At 43.4% G+C, this 22,239-nt stretch overlaps 1 protein-coding gene across 1 annotated transcript in view; it reads left to right on the forward strand.

Annotated features, from left to right (window-relative positions):
• Positions 1-20,679, forward strand: part of LOC119441529 (beta-hexosaminidase subunit beta-like) — a 47,057-nt gene extending 26,378 nt beyond the window's left edge. Inside the window, exons 8-13 of the mRNA XM_037706143.2 lie at positions 5,828-5,914; positions 6,904-6,976; positions 7,224-7,395; positions 8,547-8,637; positions 15,392-15,496; positions 20,348-20,679. Coding sequence (XP_037562071.1) covers positions 5,828-5,914; positions 6,904-6,976; positions 7,224-7,395; positions 8,547-8,637; positions 15,392-15,496; positions 20,348-20,411 — 592 coding nt within the window. The 3' untranslated portion in view covers positions 20,412-20,679. The remainder of the gene's footprint in view (positions 1-5,827; positions 5,915-6,903; positions 6,977-7,223; positions 7,396-8,546; positions 8,638-15,391; positions 15,497-20,347) is intronic.
• Positions 20,680-22,239: the final 1,560 nt, after the last annotated feature.

The raw sequence follows: 22,239 nt of genomic DNA on the forward strand, positions 1-22,239 counted from the left end.
AAAAACAGAGAATATTTCCGTCACGGCGAGTTAAGAGAATTGGGAAAAGTTTTAACATAATGCATTTTAAACAACACTACAATATCAATCATCTTCATCATCAGCCTATATAAAATATACAATAGCAATACTAGCTATACAAAACAACGCAACACCAGCTATACAACATAGCATGAGACTGAATTTTACTAGATTAACATTTGCTAAGAAAACGAAACAGGATGTACATGATATACTCAGCCATACACGAAGGCAGAATAATAATCACATCAGATATATTACAAGCTACCAACGTATGGGCTGAGTTCTTTCTTACTGAAATTATCGACATTTTTGTGTTTGTTCAAAGTGAATGGTAGGTTATGTATTAACGACTGATGCTTATAAAGTGTTCTGAAGTATGGAATTGACCATATCTCAGGATTTCTTGTGTTCGCATTATTGATGCGACGATGCTCTAAGGAGGATAATTTTTTTATGTAGTTCCAAGCTAATTCTGACATGGATGGCCTAATGGATGGTCAAAACGCCTAATTGAATATTTAAAATAATTACGCTAATTATGTTTCTAATTATTCATTTTACGGCACATCTTTCAATCTACGAATTATAGCCGCTGAGTTCGCAAGGCATATCCACTTGGAATGAATTCTCAGGACTGAACCAGTTTCGAGATATTAATTTTCAAAGTGTCCGACGAAATGAATGGACGTTCCAGTTAACTTTTTGAGTAAAACGCTGTTTTATGCATTGAAACACAAAAGTAACTGGCCTTAGCGCTAAAATAATGCAATAGTATCGACACTGGTAATAGTGCAATCGCAAAAGCGGGTAACATGGAAATGGTTTGAGGAGTGGTTCTTTGTATAATTTATTTTTCCTTACGCGGAAACAATCTTTGTTTTTGTGGCAAATAAAAATAGCGTAGCTTGCACTGCCGGCGCAATGCTAAAGAGACAGCGGAGCTGATAGGCACCTAGCTAGTCCTGACTTCGCGGCTACGCTAAGCACTACCAAGTCATCCCCAGCAGTCCCCATAATTTATTTATAATTGATTGATTATCGATTAGCTATTGATTGGCTTTCGATTGTCTATCGCAAGATATTGGTCACGTATTTGGGCTAGGCTAAGCACTACCAAGTCACCCAGATAATTTTCCGGAATTAATTGGTTATTGATCGATTATCGACTAGCTATTGATTGGATATCAATTGCCTATCGATGACGGACTAAGTTTAAGTAGTCCCCACCATTCTTAGCTAGACTTATCCAGGCTCAGCTTCGCTAGTTCACAGGTGTATGTGCCATTGCGCGTGGACCCTTTCTACAATGCTACCAGGATCGGCACACTTTTTTTGGATTCAGCAGACACATTGCGCCCGTCTGAAACAGCTCGGCTGTTAAAATGAGAACATCATCTGTTTTACTATTTTCTTCGACAAGATATACAGTCATCCGATAAAATATGCAGTCAAGAGAGCGGTGTGGATCAGAGAACGGGGATAACCGATATTCTAGTTGACATTAAGAAGAAAAAATGAATCTGGGCAGGCCATGTAATACGTAGGATGGATAACCGATGGACCATTAGAGGTACAGAATGGATACGAAGAGAAGGGAAGCACAGTCGAGGAGGGCAGAAAACTAGGTGGGGTGATGAAGTTAGAAAATTCGCAGGCGCAAATTGGAATCACCTATTGCAAGACAGGATTAATGGGAGATCGCAGGGAGAGGCCTTCGTCCTGCAGTGGACATAAATATAGGCTGATGATGATGATGACAGTCATTTTGCACGTGTCACTTCAGCTTGGCCCGAATGCATTGAACCATGCAATGCATAACGGTCGCGTGTGCTCGAAGGCCTACTTAGGTCCTTTAATGAGCGGGCCCAAGTCTGGCCCGGGCCCGTGGCTTCAAGCCCGAGTCCGGCCCGGGCCCGCGGCCTCAAGCCCGAGCCCGGCCCGGGCCCGTGGCTTTAAGCCCGGGCCCGGCCCGAGCCCGCCAAAAAAACGCTTCGGACGGCCCGGCCCGGCCCGCGGGCCGGGCCGGGCCTGGGCTTTCGGGCCGGCCCGGGCCCGTGCAGAGCTCTACTTAGGAGTGAGGATCAACGGCGAACATCTCAGCAACCTTCAGTATGCAGATGACATTGTCCTATTCAGCAACAATGGGGATGAATTACAACAAATGATAGAGGACCTTAACCGAGAAAGTGTAAGAGTGGTCTTGAAGATTAATTTGCAGAAAACAAAGGTAATGTTCAATGGCCTGGCAAGGGCACAAGAATTCAGGATAGCCAGTCAACCTCTACGTAGAGTCTCTAAAGGAGTATGTTTATTTAGGTCAATTACTCACAGGGGACCGTGATCATGACAAGTAAATTTACAGAAGAATAAAATTGGGTTCGCTTGGATACAGCATGCATTACCAAACCCTGACTGCGAGCTTATCACTGTCAATGAAAAGAAAAGTGTACAATCATTGCATTCTACCAGTGCTAACATATGGGGCAGAAGCTTGAATGTTAACAAAGAAACTCGAGAACTAGTTAAGGACCGCACAAAGAGCGATGGAAGGAAAAACGTTAGGCCTAACGTTAAGAGACAGGAAGAGGGCGATGTGTTTCATAGAGGAAACGGGGATAGCCGATATTCTAATTGACATTGAGAGAAAAAAATGGAGCTGGCAGGCCATGTAATGCGTAGGAAGGATAACCGGTGGTCCATTAGAGTTACAGAATGGGTACCAAGAGAAGGGAAGTGCAGTCAAGCACGGCAGAAAACTAAGCGCTGTCCTGTGTCTCTGCCACGTCCATGTCTTTCTTGAATTGCGCTAAAGGCTTCGCCAATATGAGGGGGTGATGAAGTTAGGAAATTTGTAGGTGCAAGTTGGCATTAGCTAGCGCAAGACAGGGGTAATTGGAGATGACAGGGAGAGACCATAGTCCTGCAGTGGACATAAATATAGGCTGATGATGATGATGATACGTTATAGCGCCTCCTCAAAAGGTACGAACCGCTGCTGAAGAAGCGAATCGTAGATTTAGAAGGGTGATGGTACATCGAATGGCAGAGCTACACGCGCGGCTGCAACCAGGCAACATCGGGCAGAGCAGAGCACAGTGCAGAGAGCAGCACAAGCCACAGCTCACCGTCGACGCCGGGTGCACAGTTCGGATGGTTCTTGGGAAAACTACGCGAAGAGGATTTGCAGCCAAGACCCTGTAGTGCATGGTGCTGAAAATGGAGCGCCCATAGAACCACTCCTCCAGCTTACGCTGTGACTGTGCCTGCGTCTGCCGCGCAGGCCTGTGACTTTCCTCCTTTAGAATTTATGATGTTTTTTATACATTAATTTCTTTATAGCGACTACCAATGCGAAGTTACAACGCAGGCTAGAGCTTTCGCGGACAAGGAACGGACGAATAACGCAGGCTTCCGAGAGCGAGAGCGAGGGTGGCCTGGTGTCGCAGCGATGCCCTCTCCCCTCACGCAATACCTGGCGCGCCAGGGCGGCAGTAGATGTCCCTTTCGCCCGCTCTGCTCTATCGAGGCGCGCACGTGACATGGCGACGCAGCCAATGAGAATTTGGGTGCCGTTTCGTTGCTCCAGACGACAGAAGCTGGCTTTCTGGCTCAACTGGCCATTTTATGCTTTAGTATCAAAAACCTCTCACGCCAATGCCAGAAATACTAAAGGAATGCATGCATGTGCTACCACTAATTCTTATGGTAGCTTAACAATCGTAGCGCCACATTTCCCTCTAGTATTTATTGTACGAAGCTTATCAAGCTATTTGAAGACCACTGTGATCCCTCGGACCACTGTGATCCCTCGGTGGAACAACGCTTTTAGGTGACTTAGAGGAACACTAGCGCATAGCCAGGGAGCTTTATTGCAAAGAAACATAAATGATTTCCGTACACGTATAGAGGTAGCGTTCTCGTTACTGCTCATGATCCATACATACAGGGTTTCCCGATAGTGCTTGGGGGGATCACATAAAACGGTGTTATTGATCGCCAGTAATGAAGAATTAAGCTTGCGCTTTCTCTCAACTCACCTTAACCACAAGCTATCACAAGTTGCGCAGGCCCAGACCACAAAACATGTGACATGCTTCGGCTGTTGTGGCATTCGTGAGCCTGAGGAGATTCATCGACATGAAAACAGCAGTTTGGGTGCTAACAGATTCACATTCTTTCGACGTGTTTGAGATGGGAGCTTCATTGAACCTCACCCGCTTACTTTTGTTACGCTTAGTTTGCGCCACAGTAAACATTCCTAAATCCCCGAAATCGACGAAATGTGATCTTTGACGCATACGTAAGGTCCGGTACTTTATCCTGGTTCGATTTAGTGGCACAGTTAACATGCATCTTGCTATTTCAAAATTGAATACCGCTTGCCGAAGGTGAAACATGAACGGGACAGGCTCATTCAGGGCGATATTAATAAATGAAGCTAGTACTGATGTGAGAAATGCTAGCGTCACAAAATGGCTACGAGCCATGGTAGCTCAGTTGCTATGGCGTTGCGTTGCTTCTCACGAGGTGGCGGGTTTGATTCCCGCCCACGGCGAGCAAAATACCACAGTGGAAGAACACATTCACTTTTTCTTTCTGTGCATTGGTTACATGTAAACTCTCGGCATATAAACTTAATCAGAAACTGATGCACTATGGCAGCCAACTTTGGTTACTGCTCATTTTCGGGAGGCCAAGTTCATACTTTAATTCATCAAAGGGACAAATCCCATCGCTAGAAGCGGGAACATTTGAAACAAATTGGTTTTGAGGCACTCTGTGCTAAAGTAGAAGGGATCCTTCGCTCCCACCTTTTGAGTATCTATGCTCCTTAGCTCATTTCTTGCCTATGTAGTAGTAAAACTGCAGCGTTCACAAGCGAAAGCCCAGTGACAGCCCAGTGCTGGCTCATTTCCGTGTGTACTACAGACTAAAGTAAGCTTCAAAGTTTTCATGGTGAATGGTTCAAGGATGAATGGTTCAAAATGCCAATTTTATAGGATCTTTAAGTGAAGTGGTAGGCTATGACGACTAAATTATCTTACGAGACGACTTCGCAGAAACTCATGTTTATTTAGGTTCTCCTATTTCATTACGCCCGATATTCGTGCCAAACATTGGGCTGCTTGGTTCTGCATGACTTAAATTATAACAATGCGACTTCTGGATAAGCGATCAACACCGAAAAACAGACTAGAGCAAGCGCTGTGCTGTCCGGGTTTTCCTTGTTCGTTCTTCGGTTGTGTCCTTGTTCAAGAAGGCGTGCTGCTATACTTTCGTTCCACAGAGCACCCTCACCTCGGTCTTTAGGTTGACTGTAACAGAGAAAGAAATAAACTTCAACTTCAACTAATCCTCTTTTATGCAGAGAACAAAAACTCGTGTGTATTCCAGAAAATGATTATGACTGTCATTTAATTCGCAGATTCTGCTCTATTTTCCCACTACAGTAGTGTAAAATTGAATTTCCGCCCCACTTTTATTGTGAGGGTTATTTACTTGACTGACGTGAATGTGTTAGGATGCGTACTATGGCATTGCCACCTAAGGCAACTTCTGCAAAGGAACGGCCGGCGGCTTTCTTTATATGTAGTGTGGAGTTTGTTTACACGTCAATGTGCCCTAAATATCAAAACTCATCAATCATAACACCGTCCCAGAAAATAATTGTGCTCTGCTCAAAACATTCTAGAATAATTTGAATTGTCCGCTTTGTGCTCCTAAGGTAAATTACGAGCTGTTTTCACAAGCCCGTCCGATTGCACCTGTTCAAGTGTTATGCTACATAAAATTATGCTTGCAGGAAATCTAACCCCAATATCACAAATTTCATGGCCGACATTGGTATTCCCGGTGACTACAAGAAGCTCGAAGAGTTTTACATACAAAGGTGAGCTTGTCTAAACTCGTTTTGCTCTCATACTTCTTGAGCGTCCGTGCTGCTGCAGCATTGTCTGAGTACAATACGCAAAGTCAAACAAACACGTGCACGACAAGTTGTTTGTGTGTTTTCAGTCTCACATATTGCAGTTATAATTGCTTAAAGCGTTCGGAAAATCATAACAAGGACCAGTTTTAAGCCATGCCAGAGAGCAGCAGCGCATAAGTGTACGTTTGGTGTCGTACGTTATAGCATCTTAAACCTTCTTTTAAACCACCGGAAATAAGATGGGCTGAGCCATTTTTACTGTTTTACTGAGCAAGTCTCCCCTACGAAAGTCATAGAAGTGGGATATCCTTAAATGATAGCATTTTGTGCACGTTGAACTTCGACATTCAGAGAGAATAGTGGACCACGCTTATTACTAGGCAGATGAAAACTTTCATTCAATGAATGTGGAATTTTAACTTCATACCGAGTTTCTCACGTGGGTTACTTGCCACAGCGATAAAATAAATGTACATGTAACTCAAGAGCTTTTATTCAACATCAAGTGAAATAATAGTTGGTATAGTTTGGTACCCTAAAACCTTGCCTTTCTACAATAAAAGTAATAATATGGCAACGCATGAGTTATGTGAAAGGTATCAGATTGTGAACCTTGAAGAGTGTTTATTCGAAAAGTTAAGCCCGGTGTTCTTGATCTTTAGCGAACCATTGGCATCGCCATCTAGCGCGGGGTGAAACCAAACTTGGAAAGTTGTTTATGTGATTTGTGAAAACCTTGAATGTGACCTTTCAAAAGCCGACAAAACATTTGTCTTATATAGCGATCGAAATCTCTCTGCAGACAATCGCTGAAATGAATTTAAGCTAACGAGGTGCCTAGATAAACATGGGCATTGCTAACGAAGCTTCAGTTGGTGTGTCGGCTTGAGAACAAGATTGAAAAGCAGCCAGGTTTTCGTCACGCTCTTGTCTGTGGATTACGTTTTCAGGTTGTTAAAAGTAGTGCAAGGGGTACGGAAGAGCTACATGGTTTGGCAGGAAGTATTTGACAACAACGTTGAGGTAAGTGAAAGCATCTCCTTGTGCTTCAAGAATAAAGACTATACTCAATCTGGTGGATTGAAATAAATATTTTAATAGCACGTGCAGAACAGAAACGCGACTTAGCTAAAAGCGCCCAAGAAACACGGCGATGAAGTCGCAAGAAATTGTTATTGCAAACGCATGACTAATTTAATCTGGTTGGCTCGCAGTCGACTGGTCGGATCATCAGCTTCAAAACAACGTGACAGGGCACTGTCTCTTGCAGATTGCGTCGGATACAGTGGTGCACGTCTGGAAGGAACCTCATCAGGAAGAAATGAGTGCCGTGACGGCAGCCGGGTTCAATGCCCTTTTATCCAGCTGCTGGTACTTGGACTACATCAGTTACAGTCACGACTGGAAGACGTACTACGCCTGCGACCCGCATAACTTCACAGGCGAGTCTGAGCATCAATTACGGTTGCCCATTCTGCCTGCTTGAAAATGTAACATCGTAATCACCATATATATATATATATATATATATATATATATATATATATATATATATATATATACTCAGATATTTACATCAACTGCCGAGTGTGGACGAGGTCTCCAAGTACAGCACAAACATCAAGATTAAACTCGGTGATCGCATTATTTAGTTTTCTCTTTTTCTTTTTGTTTGAAGAAACAGAAATGGCACTGCGAATAATATATTCAAGGTTCATTTGGAAAAGCATGAAATTTGTTCAAGTTAGGCACATACCCGGTTTTCCATTGTTAACAGTTGCCAAGTTGTCGTCAAAGAGGTTCATTCAACAGTGGCACAGACCCTTTGCTACATAGACAGTGACCCAAGTTGTTCCGATTGTTGAGTTCGCACCATGTTTCCTCAGCACAGCGGCGCTATGCGCTAACTATTCGACCGTGGAATACCCAGTTACATAGGTTGGCGCGAAAACAATTAGAGACATAAAGGCAGCCCCAGGAAAGTGCAATACGTACCCTTAGAATGTTAATCGCATACATAAATAAATAGTTACTGCGATGGTAGACTATGACATGTTTCTAAACACATTAAACATATTGGCTGTGGTACTGCTTAGCAGTGTACCTCAAAAGAAAACATGCGCACGGTATACAACATGCGAACTTTACGTTGCATGCATAATCAGTCAACTTTTTTGCTGTTGTCTCTCGTTAAACTATTCTACTATTGCCTTCGCTTTAAAGCAATTCTTAAACTTTTCAAGATTTTAGTAGTTTAGGGTTTATCTATCCAACTCTACATGCTTTTAAATCAGTGTGTTCAGTGACACGATGCAGGTGTTTGAAATATATTATTCCAAGCAAGTTAAAGCAGTGCTAATTACATCGTTGAGGATACGTTAGTGTATTACTCAATAATATTGAAAGATCCAAAATTATGCCCTATCAATGCCATTATCTTAACCCACGGTGTTCCATTTTTTACTTGTTGCCCGTCAACCAAGATGTAAATATTCAGAATTTCATGAACTCTCTCGAAAGGGGCGGAAGCACAAAGTAATCAAATAAATAAGTAATTGTCAAGCGACGTAACAACTCTGTTCTATGCTTCTAGGTACGGCCAAGCAGAAGTCTCTTGTCGAGGGTGGCGAAGCTTGCATTTGGGGAGAGTTAGTGGATGCCGCGAACCTGATTAGCCGCACCTGGTAAGTTAAGAATGACCTGATGCCGTGTTGTTATTGCTTATAAAATTGCGTGAGGTATATGGGATTGTCTAACATAAGTAACTTTCCATGGAAAGAATATAACCAAAGATTCGCCCTGCACATTTCATCCCCATTTCACCCTGTTTCTGAGTGTGTATGGTATTCTGTGCCTACTTCAGCTGTTTTGCGCGTATCTATCTATCTATCTATCTATCTATCTATCTATCTATCTATCTATCTATCTATCTATCTATCTATCTATCTATCTATCTATCTATCTATCTATCTATCTATCTATCTATCTATCTATCTATCTATCTATCTATCTATCTATCTATCTATCTATCTATCTATCTATCTATCTATCTTCTCACGTCGACCCAGTGGCCCAAGTTGCTTCGAAAACGGAACGACCACGACCGCATCACGGCCATGAGCAGATAAGTAGTAGTGACCCAAGCTGTCTCGCTCGAAGTCAAACTCACGTGTTGGTCATTCAGACCAACGCGTGAGTTTGAGTTCTAGTGAGACGACTTGGGCCACTACTTATGTGCTCATGGTCGTGATGCGGTCGTGGTCATTCCATTTTCGTGATTCCAGCTTCGTGATATATACTGTCGTCATGTAGATGTCATCACGCCTTCTACTGCGACACAGTGGCTCGAGCTGTCTAAAACTTTGGACCAGTAGGTATCGACACATGGTCGTGATGCCGTCGCTCTCGCCGCACCGTCGTCATTCCAGCTTTGTCATCGCACACTCGTCATGCCATCTCGTGGTCACGCTATCGTCAGACAGCCGTCATGCTTTCGTTGTCGCACAGCCATAGCGATGCCATCGTGGTCGTTCAAGCGTCATTTTGTCTTTGTGATCTGACTCCTTATCATTCTGTCGTCGTCACGCCTTCTCCGACCCCGTGGTACGAGTTTAATAGCTTAGGCCACTAGGTATGTGTTCTGGGTGGTGATGCCGTCGTGGTCTTTGATGAATCGTCGTCATTCCAGCTTTGTCATCCGACTCTCGTCATGCCGCTGTCATCACACCATCGTCGTCATGCCACCTTCGGCGATCAATCGACGTCATTTGTTGTTCGTCATTTTAGTGTGATCATGCTGTCGTCATTCAATCGCAATTATTCAACTGTTGTCATAGCTCTCGTCGTGATTGCGTCGTCGTCGCACAGACGCTATCATGCATCCGCTGTCATAACGTCATCGCCATGCCGTCTCGGTCGTGTCATCGTCGTCAATCCCGCTTCTCCACCCAGTTGTCAACGCACAGTGCACGGGCGTTGTTGAATTTCATCCCCATCGACAGACATGTTAAGTAAACGTGACTTCAGAAATACGGTCTCTCGCTACGTTGGTCGATTGGCATTCGCATTACCGTCGGCGGTTATCGTGAGATGGGTTTTGCGTTTTTTTTTGTCAGTCGGTAAAGTTGCTATCAATGGGCTCTCAGGGTAAGAAATAGGCCTGGCCGTCAATAAACGCTAATTTTTATGTTTCATGGTGAATCACATACGCATGTAAAAAAGTAAATAAGAAAAGGAGAGCCCACCTTGATGTAAATAGAGCACACGACATGATGATTTCACAGCGGTGGCCGAAATTCTCGCCTGGTTTGTTTTCTCTCCTGCTGCTTCAGTCTCTCGAAAATTTTACTTGGTGCGTCTACATAGCACGACGCAAATATTTTTTGTGCATTGCGTAACACTCCTAAAGAGGCCTCGCAACTTCTAATCTGTGCAGTGCGTATGCTATTTAAATGAATGTTGCTTCCTACTGCAACAAGGAAAAAATAAGTGTTTCTGCAAAGTAAATTTTTATAACGCAGTTGTAAATGGCTAAAAATTACTAAGGTTACTAAAAATTTCGTAAAATTACTAAAAGATTACTAAATTGGACGATATACGAGCGTAACTACTACAGAGAGACCCAGGGCACGACATAGATACTTGGGTGGCAGATATCAAATATGTGTACAAAAAGCATGCTAAGGAAACAGGAAGACATGAAGATCACCCTTATGTTGACTCCCATCTCTTGAATCTCTGGGACAAGTGCCACAGGTTAATCAATAAATGCAAAAATAATAAATGAAACAATGCATTACGCAACACAATTCAAGGAATCACAATAGAAGCGGAAATTTATGCCCAGGAATTGGTCAACGAGGACTGGCTTGAAATCTGTGATCAGCTTAACGAACAACTGCATACCCCAAAGGTTTGGCAAATATTGAGAACCCTTGTAGGCGAGGCAAAACCAAGACACGCGGTAACTAAACTGCAAATGTTGGAAAATAAAAATGCAGAGGAGCTAGGTGCAGAATTTGAAAAAAGGTGTGCAAAAGGTGTGCAAGAATTTGCACACCTTTTTTCAAATCAACAACGAAGATCGTCCTGGCGAGATTACGGCGAGTACGGTAACGACAATCCCCAAGGAATCAACTCGCCTTTTTCCCTTTGTGAAAAACATGGCGCCATGCAGAGCTTAAAAAGGCACACTGCCCCCGGAGCAGATGGAATTACGTACATGCAGAGCTTAAAAATGCACACTAGCCCCGGAGCAGATGAAATTACGTACGCAACGTTGACAAACTTGCCAGATAGCTATCAAGAGGCTCCGCTGGAATATATAAGCAAACTAAGAGAAAAAGGAGTATATAATTTCAATACATGTGAGGGAGGTAGTGGTAATACCAATTCCTAAGCCAAGAAAACCAACCGACAAAATACCCAACTTCAGGCCCATATCTTTAACCCCCTGTATAGGAAAATTTATGGATAAGATGGTTTTACAACGTTTTGAGTGGCACCTGGAACCCTTCAACATTTATCCGAGACATTGATATGCTTCAGAAAACATGTCCTGGACACAATGCTGAGGATCAAAAACCGGGTGTTCGATTGACCAAGTACAGCTCAGCTAAGAACAATCGTAGGGGTTGATATGCAATGAGCTTTTGATAGTGTCACCAACCGCGGAATTCTAGAAATACTTAACGTAACTAAACCGGGGCCTATAGTATACAACTATGTTAAAGAATTCCTAAGTGAAAGGATGGTTAAGGTGAAGCTAGATGAATATGCGTCACCTAGCCATCCAATCACACGCGGAACACCTCAAATTTCTATTCTCTCACCGACTTTATTTAACATTGCAATGATGAAGCTACCCATATTACCAGAACAATTACAAGACATAGAACATAATCTGTACGATGACATAACTACTTGGTAGAGTCCAGGATCACCATGATGGCAGGAACAAATGGTTCAAAGTGGACTAGATGCCATACGTGAATATGCCGAACACTAGGGCTAGAATGTACCCTGAGAAATTAGAATGTATTGTCATTAGTGAACACGTTAGCAAGCGAGACGAAGAATATAGGAACTGAATAAAACTTCGAATGAAAGACGCATTCTTACCCCGCAAAAATACCATAAAAATCCTCGGTCTCCTTCTACAGGACAATAGTAAAGCAACTACGTGGGTGCAGAATTTGATCGTACAAGGTGAACATATCCTTGCAATGAGGCGTAGAGTCAATAGACAAAGGAAACGAATGAGAGAATACGAACTACGTAAGCTTATAGAATCCCCGATCTTTTCTAGGGTAATTTATTATCCACCATACGCTAAGATAGCCAGCAGGCAGCGCAAAAATGTAGACATTAACGCTAGAAAGTGTGCTAGCCTTGCCCTAGGAATTTCTAAGTTCGCACCCAACCATAAAATTGAAGCAACCGGGCTCTTTAACTCACTAAAATATTGAATAGGCATCCACAATCAGGCACAAATACAAAAGCTTAAATCATCTCATCAGGGTCGACGAATACTCAACATACTGGGATACAAAACCGCTAACTTACCGCCAATTCCGCCGAAATTGCCACCATGGGATGATTTGCCAAGGATAGCAGTAGAAAAAAATGTGCACCCGGAAAAGAATCGAAAACCAAGTTCAAAACGAAGAAATATAGCGCAGAAGACAGACGATAAAAACACATACTATACAGATGCCAGTCATAACGCCGAAAGCAGCAAAGCAGCGGTCGTGGGCCATGACTTAACCCGTGTGAAAAGTTACTAGAGATTGCCACCGCCTCAAGCCGCGGAATCGCTGGCGATACTGCTTGCCACAACGGAAATGACACATACATCTGACACGATAACACTACGAACAGACAGTCAAGGCGCTTGCATAGAGATTCAAAATGATGACCTTCCTTACCACATACGCACAAAGCTCCACATGTACATGCATGCTCACCCCCTTCTACACGTACGTATACAGTGGGTTCCAGGCCATCAAGGATTGCGACAAAACTTAAGACCACACCAGCTCTCCCGCGCAGAAAATCCGGGACCTTCTATCCTTTGGCCTGTCGAAGACACTTACAACCCCAGAAAAGAGCGGAAGATGCAGCGCAACGAAAGGCTAGGCATTTTGAAGTCTCGCAGGGAAGCATCAAGACTTCTCAACACGCCAACCTGCACGCATTCGAGAGAGGACGCATCAGTCATACGAAAAGCACAAGCACACACATTACTCACACCACAATACGCGTATATGCATTATATTAACGGGGAACAAGGCTCCCGATTTGTAAACAGTGCGGGACCTATCCATCAATAAGCACACCTTGTGGTAAGTCCCCTGCAAACCCCATCTTCAGAAAGACAGTGCTTTCTAAATTCCCACACAACCTGCGGGCTCGCAGCTGGGAGGAGTGGACCACTCCATTACGAAAGTTTCAACAACTATGATGGTCACGTCTAGTGCAGCAGGTCAAGAACATGCTGGGACAGGAGGTATGAGCCTATAGGGAGGCCCGGACTTGGGCTTTAGCTCCTTTGGTAGTAATAAATGGTATATATATATATATATATATATATATATATATATATCCTAAAGAGGCCTCGCAACTTCTAATGTGTGCAATGCGTATGTTGTTTAAAAGCATCTCGCCTCCTACTGCAAAACAAAATAAAAGAAAGAAAGAAAGAAAAATTTAAGCCAGTTCCACGCTTCTGAAATCTGACAAAACAGCGGTGCTCTGCAAGCGTGCGTGTATAGCGTAGTGGGTATGACGCTCGCCTTCGGACCGTGAGTACCCGGGTTCAAGTCCTCCTCTTTTCTTTCTCTCTATTTGTGTGTCTCTTTCTCTCTCTCGCTCTAATTTTCTCTTTCTGTCGCCCAAAGCAAAGCATCTTGTGTTACAATCCTTGGTACAACGCAATGGTATGGTTTCCATAAATGCAACATCTGCAAGCGTAGGTGTATAGCCTAGTAGCTTTGACGCTCGCATTCTGACCGTGGGCACTTGGGTTCGAATCCTGCCTCGCCAAGACATTTCGTTTTATTTTCGTTACTTTACTCGCTTTCTGAAACTTCGAACACCCTCGCTCCGTAGGGGTCAACCTCGACCCTAAACAGCCTCGCTGTTAGAAGAAAACTTTGGTGCAAAGGGCATTATTATAACGGAGTTGTTAGTGTGATGCTGCTGCTGTCAGGCGCTCGTGCTCTTCCCTCGCCTGTTCGTTCTTCCTACTGCAAGACACCAAAATACGCTCGCATACCGTGCATTGTATGCATGTTAAAGAAACCCAGGTGTTCAAAATTTAACTGGAGTTCCCTACTACGGCGTGCCCTTTATAGCCCACTGTGCATTTTCGAAATGTGAAATGCTTTAAAAGATTCCCAGTGTGTTTCACTCAGCATAAGAGCGAGCTTTCACATCTTAGTGCTCTCCATATGGCGTGTCATAAACCTCCATCGCGTTGCTAATATTGGATACTAAAATATCGAACAAGCTTAGTGTTCTTCCCGTTCAGGTGGCGCTGCCACAACCTGGAAGGTAGGAGCCGGCGCCGAATGGGTTGCTCGCACAGACCGGAACGATCCCGACGACTTTCCGTTTATTTGCAACCGTGTTGGGAGTTTCGGGAATGTTCAGGGGAATTGGCATTGTGGACTTCCAGCTGCGCGCATCGGAGCAATAAGTTAACTCCCATGTTCACTAAAGTCTTCTGTAGCATATAAGCTAGCTCATCTGCCATGAGTCGGTGCGTTATAAAGCCCATTAAAACACAACATACCGCATCGACGTCGTAAATCATCGCCATAGGAAGTAAATATATTGCCTGCCCGACGTTTGCGAAGCATCCGTGCGTCATGCAGTATTGTTGCATGGAACAATGCAAAGTATTGTTGGAATACTGAAGAGCAGTCAATCCTGCGAATTTCAGATTTTTCTTCTTCTTTTTCTGGGGTTTTAAGTGCGAAAACCGTTTCTGATTATGAGGCACGCCGTAGTGGAGGGCTTCGGATTAATTTTGACCACCGGGGGTTCTTAACCTACACTACAACGTAAGCACACGGGTGTTTTTGCATTCCGCCTCAGTCGAAATGCGGCCGCCGCAGCCGGGATTCGATCCCGCGGCCTCGTGCTCAGCAGCGCAACGCCGTAGCTAACTGAGCCACCGCGGCGGGTCAGATTTTACTACATGGATGTGTATTATGATGTGATTGTGTTTTCTCTCTGCATTTCCATATTGCTTACTATGCGCGAGCACGCACATTTTCAAGACAAAGGTATTGATAATTGAGAGTTGTGTGTGTGTGTGTGTGTGTGTGTGTGTGTGTGTGTGTGTGTGTGTGTGTGTGTGCGTGCGTGCGTGCGTGCGCACTACCAAGAACAAAGCAAGACGTCGACCACACACTTTCGACTTTCTTCTCTTAGGCCTAGGGCGTCAGCAGTGGCCGAGAGGCTGTGGAGCGCCGCCTGGGTGAAGTACTCAAAGACAACAGCGTCCCGGTTCGAAGAGCAACGCTGCAGGATGCGTAGGTGAGTGTATAGCCAAAGAGTGCGAAGAAAAACAAACACAACCTACAAACGTGTAGTTCAGTAGCCCACACGCTAAGCACAAAGGTAGTAGAAGTAAACCATTTCAAGAAAAGAACGGCTAGCCTCTTGTGTTGAGTTTTATTTATGGATGATTCTCGTTCCTTCTAGTGGATTCTATTCGCTCTGATTCGGTACAAGAAAAACATACTTACCTCAGAAGAATTACAACTTTAATTGAACAGAAGCAGAACAAACGCACTCCACTGGCGAGCACCAGAAGTATCTAGAATTGTGTAATGTAGGGAAAGCACAAAGTAGATCCCGGCAGGTCATTTGTTCTCAGATTGCACGGATGCCCTTCGCACCAACTAGGTACATTTAAGAGCTATAGGATCGATGGCGGCTTCAAATTATCACGCAACCTTCCCAGCCATCCTCTGTGGCAAACATTCATATGCGGTCAGCTACGACCTATATTTCAACAGACAGCTGAAAAGGTAACTAATGATAGCTTGGTTGTTATTGTATTATTAATGTATTGCATGTGAAATTGACACAAAACAGAGAGACAACTTACTAAACAATATTCCACTCTAACATTATTGGTAAATCGCGCTTCTGTAATTGTAGAGCAGCCACTCTTAGTATGAGAGGAGGCGTCATAGCCAGAGTAGTCAGATAAACTAGAGACAGCTGATGGAGTCATGTTGAAGTTTCCACACAACTTTGGCGTGACAGTGCCTACTGAGGTCTAATTGTATTTTTGTCGACCACAAATGTCCTCGCAGCAGAGCGTCCTGAAAGCATTATTACATCTGTTATATGAGGACCACAAGCCATACAAGTGACTTCAGTACTGACTACAACGTTCACTATTATCCTGTGCTGTAAACGGCTGCGATTGCGTGCGCGTTGCTCTGCGTCGATTTCTCTACATTTCCTTCTTGTCTCTCTGCATCCCCCGTCCCCATATTTTGTGTAGCAAACCAGAATTTTTGTTTTGGTTAAGCTCCTTGCATTTTTACTACCTGTGTTCTCTCTCTTGTTTGTAAACAAGGAATTTATTTTCATAAAAAGAAACCACTGATTCCACCTACGGAAACATTTTCTTCAGATAAACAATCCAAATACAAAAAAAAAACGCTAAAATTTCTGATCTCGCAGTGGCCTACAGGTTCGAACTTTTCGCCGCCAGATTAAGAAGTAAAAAGGAACGGGTGCTAGGTCTTCATTATCTCCACTTTAAAAGGGCGGTGAATGGAGCTATAGTGGGTGGGAGTTTGATATTGATTCTTGCGCTATGTACGAATCCGAAAACCACTTGTAAGTCGGTGCACCATTCGACTGTCCATGTTTTCTGTACTCGTATGGTTTCATGTATAGAACAAGACTCAACTATGAACTTTATTACATCCGCTCCTAATGAACCCTTTTGTACCAACCAAGAAGTTAGAGTTCTGAAAAGACCCTCTATGACTATAAACGTAAATTAGTTTTATGTTGTACCTCAATTATTACCCCTTAAAATACATGCGTGCATTTCGCTCTGAAGAGTACATTTGCGCTCATAAACATATGAAAGTTAGGTACTTAAGCTCGCATGCGCACCCACCATTGCGTTCGAAACAGTGGCATCGTTTTTCGTATGCTATGCAATATTTAGTTTTATTTTTGCCATAATAGCGCAAGCAAGCCGCTCATGCTCTTAAAGAAACATTTAGACATTCAATGAACATGTTAAGTGCTAGTCTTCTTGAAATATTTATACTGATCTGCTTTATAGGCTAATAGATTTTTTTAATATGGTGCGATTGTCGGAAAGATATTCGCTAACTGCATGAAAAATTTTAATTATTTCTAATGGCTAGTCTTCTTGAAATATTTATACTGATCTGCTATATAGGCTAATAGATTTTTTCAATATGGTGCGGTTGTCGGAAAGATATTCGCTAACTGCATGAAAAATTTTAATTATTTCTAGAGCCACTTGGTCCTTCGGTGGGTATTTACTATTTTGTGCATGTCATCTTCAACTGCTCAGTGTGAACACGCAAATCATTATACGTGTTGCATTCTGTACATTTTGAAGCAACGCACGCAATAGCACGGTGGTTCGTTGCACTAGAAGCTTCGAGGGAAGTATTCGAACTGTTTCACCCACTCCTTCCTTTATGTTAGCAATGTTTGCCTAAATCAAATTTTCGTCAAATGAAAAAAAAATTAATCACCTTCTCTTGGTATTGTGAAAAAAGCCAGAAAGAAAAAGGAAAACTACATCTGCCAGTATGAAAACACAAGACGTCGTAGAAACCAAAATAACAATCGTAGCTAACTGCCCGCTACACGCAACACCAAGAACAGAGCGTCGTCACTTTGTGGGACTGTTTATACCAATGGCAACACAGGCCATGATACTGCTGTGATATAAACACTATGGCTGCTTATAGCAATGACAACACATGCGATGGTACTGCTCACAGCACATAGATGAGCATATAGTGCAGCGTTGAGCCCTTCATTTTATTCCCACTCCGTTTCGGACGGTGGAAATCTGCGTTAATTTCACTCCCTCCAACTCCTCGGAATCGTGAGAGTCGGACCATTCCCACTCATGAATTGACTGAACTGAACCATTTTATTCCTTTAATTCCAGCAGTGAAACACTGTGTATGTTTTTGTTTGCTACTTGCGCATGCGTGCCTCCTACCGAAAAGCGTATTTTTTCAAGTCTTAACAGCATTACAAATCATATTACCTACAATACTTGGGACGGGGAACATAATCGACCCTGTTATCTCTGCAGTGCGTTATTGTCTGTAATCTCTAATATCTCCTTTTTTTCAAAATGAAAGTCATCTTGCAAGCCCTGCTGGATTTCCCTGACCGTGGCTGGGTGTTCATGTCTTGCCGAATAGCTGAGTCGCATCTCGTGTGTGGGACCTGTGTTCGATCCAAAGCAGCCCCATGCTCTAACCATGAGGCCGCCATGACACATACACTTTCATGATGCCATCGCCAACTAGCTCTTTGAGATGATTGCCATGTGTGGTACAATGCGCAACACGGGTGCCCGAAATCACATGCGAACGCGCGAATTCTATTTACAGTAAGAACGCCGGAGTGAAATGGGCAAATTTATATCATTTTAATAACCGCTTCAAAAAGTCTCGCCTCACACAGATTCGAATATGTGCGTTGGGTCTGCATAACTTTTGTGAATTTTGATTTCGGCAAAAGTATCTGCCTATATGCTGGGAAAAGGATCAAAAACCCTGAAGAGAAGCACTGCACGAACACTCTAGAGCACACGCCTCGTCAATACAGTATCCGTACATAAATAAACGAATTAAAAAACACATATAAAAGATACACACTCAACATATTTACACGTATCCATAGGACCTGACAAAGAAATACACAAAACAGTATTGCATAAGCATTATTGCTTTGCTTATGCAAAACAATAATGAATAATGAACAATAACAACAGACGTGCTAGATGCGCTCGTTAGAAGTCGCCAATATGTGAAGCGGTTGCTAAGTACATTCAGTTCTTATTGTGATAAAAGTATGCCGAAAACATGTCAATTTGTGGTGGCAGCCTGAATTGTCCCTTTTCTGAAGTGGCTCCCTGCTTACATCGAAAAAGGTGAAGTGACAGCACGAAGGCTCACTCTCTAGGCTTCTTCAAAACCACCATTTCAGAAAAACATTTTTATAAGAATTCAGGCCTTTATAAGCGAAATTACACCTAGTCGTTTTTACATCGTTTTTCTACTATTTAGGGTTAACCCATGCCTGACACTACTTTCTGACATCATGGTTAACCAATATGTCATATGCTATAGTCTATAGCTACCAAGCTATGACCATTGAAGCTAGCTTGCCTTGAGCTGCACATGTGTTCGGCGTTTCACGAATACATCGCACACTGCGACACAAGCAAGGCTTGCGTTCTAAATACGATCCACCATTTCCAAAACAATGTAATTCGTTAGAAACTTAATCGCGTAAGGCAAGCAGAAAATAATTTGTACTGTTGTGTATGACATCCATTCAGCTAGGTTACATAGTAACTTTGAACACTCACATAAAACTGAAGCACATTGGTGTGTTTTCCAGGGCGTACTTTTTCACATCTACTGGCATATAACGGCCACCGATTTTTCCAAGACACCTCTCTTAATTCTTCTTACCACTCTTTCTGAATGCTCGACAGTATTCCAAAAACATGGCCTGTGTTCCAATTACTATGGACTCGTGCAGAGTATACACGTTAGCAACGTCGTATTTGGCCTCCACCCTTTTGTCGTACTTCAAGTGTGCTGTTGCTAAAACGAATCGTTATCATTACAACTAGAAGTTTATGGCGCTTAATTCTTCCAACACAGACAGGTTTCAACGTCTACAAAAGTTATGTGCAGAATATAGTGTCGTTGGTAACTAATGTGGCAGAGGCAGTCACTGACAGGTAGATACTGAAGGAACTGTTCTTATAAATGCAATATAAAGGCCAACTCTACATAGTTTAGTTTAAATGGCAAATTTTCCAGTTTGTTTGCCTCGCTCAACATCAACATTTAGCGTTCCAGAACTATGTGCCCATTTCATGTCAACTACACTCCGGAATCTCGGGCACCAATTGCATTTCCATGCCACTTGTTCAGCTCGTGCGATTATTCTATTACCATTCAATTCCAGGTGTTTAAAATGTGGAATGATTTCGGAAACAATTCAACTGCGTAGTTTCCACTCCGCAACTCTGATATGGTGTCGTCGTATGCATGCACTGCAGCTTCCTGGAATTATTTAACGCAGAGATTTACAACTCTCCTTTTTTCGTGTGTGCAGGCGGGGCCTCAAAGTTGAACCGGAGAACGGGCCTGGTGTCTGCGAATGCGACTATGTCGTTTGAAGACAGCATATGCCGTGGAACAATCGGTTCTCCATGATTAAGAATGAACATGCGGGCCGTGCTCGTTTTTCCGGTGGGAATGTTAGTATGGAAAGGAATGTGTACAGAAGCTTCCTGTCTGAACATGCCAGCTGGCGTGCGAGAACCCACCACTTTCAAGGCGAGAACCTGCTCTGGTCGACGTTCTTGTGCACAAATTTAGCGTGGCAAGCTGTTTTACAAGAGCAAGTACGGCACTACGTAAAATCTCACAAATAAAATTCATTCGCTTCAATTGCTGTGTCTTCATAACAAATCAATAAATTGGATAAGTCGGGTATGCTACAACATTCTTAAATACTTCGCGTGAAATTGTTACTGCATTAAACTCGCTGATAACTTCCTGTGGCTTTAAAGGGAAAGCAACGGGCGCGCGGGTGCTGCACATGTGTTCCGGCAGCGTTTGGCAGTGCTTTTGGTTGCTCGGAACAGACTATGAATCGACTCAGCTTCCACTTGGGACGGTTTCCCGTTTTCCCAGGCGCGGAAGGGAAAATCCGCAACAAAAGTGAACTTTTGCATTCAGTAGTGTGTTGGCCCCAGTGTAAACTGGCATGGAATAAAACGCGGGACTCTTTTCAGAAGCGATCTCACTTGTGCGCGCTTTGCCTCGGTAGATTTCCCTTCATAGCCACAGAAAGTTGTCGGCGAGTATATATATAAGCTATGTTTCGGCAGCGCCCTATTATGGGGGACATGTTTTGGAAAGACATCTACAAATGGCACCTGCTTAGAAAAACCATCAGAAACCGTCTGAGGTTTACGTTATTATATTAGGCTGTTTATGGTCTTGTTAATTTTTTTTCGGGTATAGGGCACACATTGTCACTTCAGTATGGCTTCCTTTCGTTCATTTAGGACATTGTGATAACTGAATCGACTGCATCACGTGGTACTTTATTTATTTATCTATTTGTTTACTTTTTTCAAATATATTTTCGTCCAAAAGGGCAGTGTAAAGCGAAGTTGTAGGTATGAATAAAAGCACTCGAGAGCAATAAATACAAGAAGGAAAAAAAGTCGCAGTTTCGCCCGAAAGGCGAAGCATCCATTGCAATAGCAAACTAGTAGGCAGCAATAAGAAGTAAGCATAGAGAGAGAGAGAGAGAGAGAGAGAGAGAGAGAAAGATAAATGAGATGCGAAAGGCAGCGAGGTTAACCGGAAGGTAGATATCTAGTTTGCTACCCTGCACTGGGTAAGGGGAGACAGAAATATAATAAAAATGCACACGCATAGAATAAGAGGGAGATCGAAAAAAAAAACACGCACACACACAAAGGATAGTAGTTTTATCGGCCCTATAAACTTGTAAACATAGGCATACTAACTAAGTTAACGCACAAGAAAACATGAACGAATCTCACTCGATGACCGCGGAAACTCGCTGTCAAAGCGCTGTAGTGAGTATGCGCGGCAGCATCAGAGAGCGAACTGACCTTGGTCCCGCCGCTTGCACGAAAGCGAACTAAGCCGTAAAAACACAGCGCAGAGAGGAAGGACTCTGCCCCCGCCGCAGATGGTTTTCAAGATACAGCCGCCGGGGCGAAAGCACGCGACGCAGTGCGTACTCTCTATTGACCCGCGATCGCCGGCTCACCCTCGCACGCTTTCACTTGCACATAGAGCATACGGCGCGTGGCAACGATTTTATCGCCCGTCGATTTTATACGGACCCTCACGGTGACGGCGACGGCAGAAATGCACCTGGAGTGTCCATATAATTGCTGTCGCAATAATAAATATGGCTGATTTTCATTACCAATACAGATACACAACATCATAACACTA

The sequence above is a fragment of the Dermacentor silvarum genome, chromosome 2 (genome assembly GCF_013339745.2).
Source record: "Dermacentor silvarum isolate Dsil-2018 chromosome 2, BIME_Dsil_1.4, whole genome shotgun sequence".
In the NCBI taxonomy this organism is placed as follows: Eukaryota; Metazoa; Arthropoda; class Arachnida; order Ixodida; family Ixodidae; genus Dermacentor; species Dermacentor silvarum.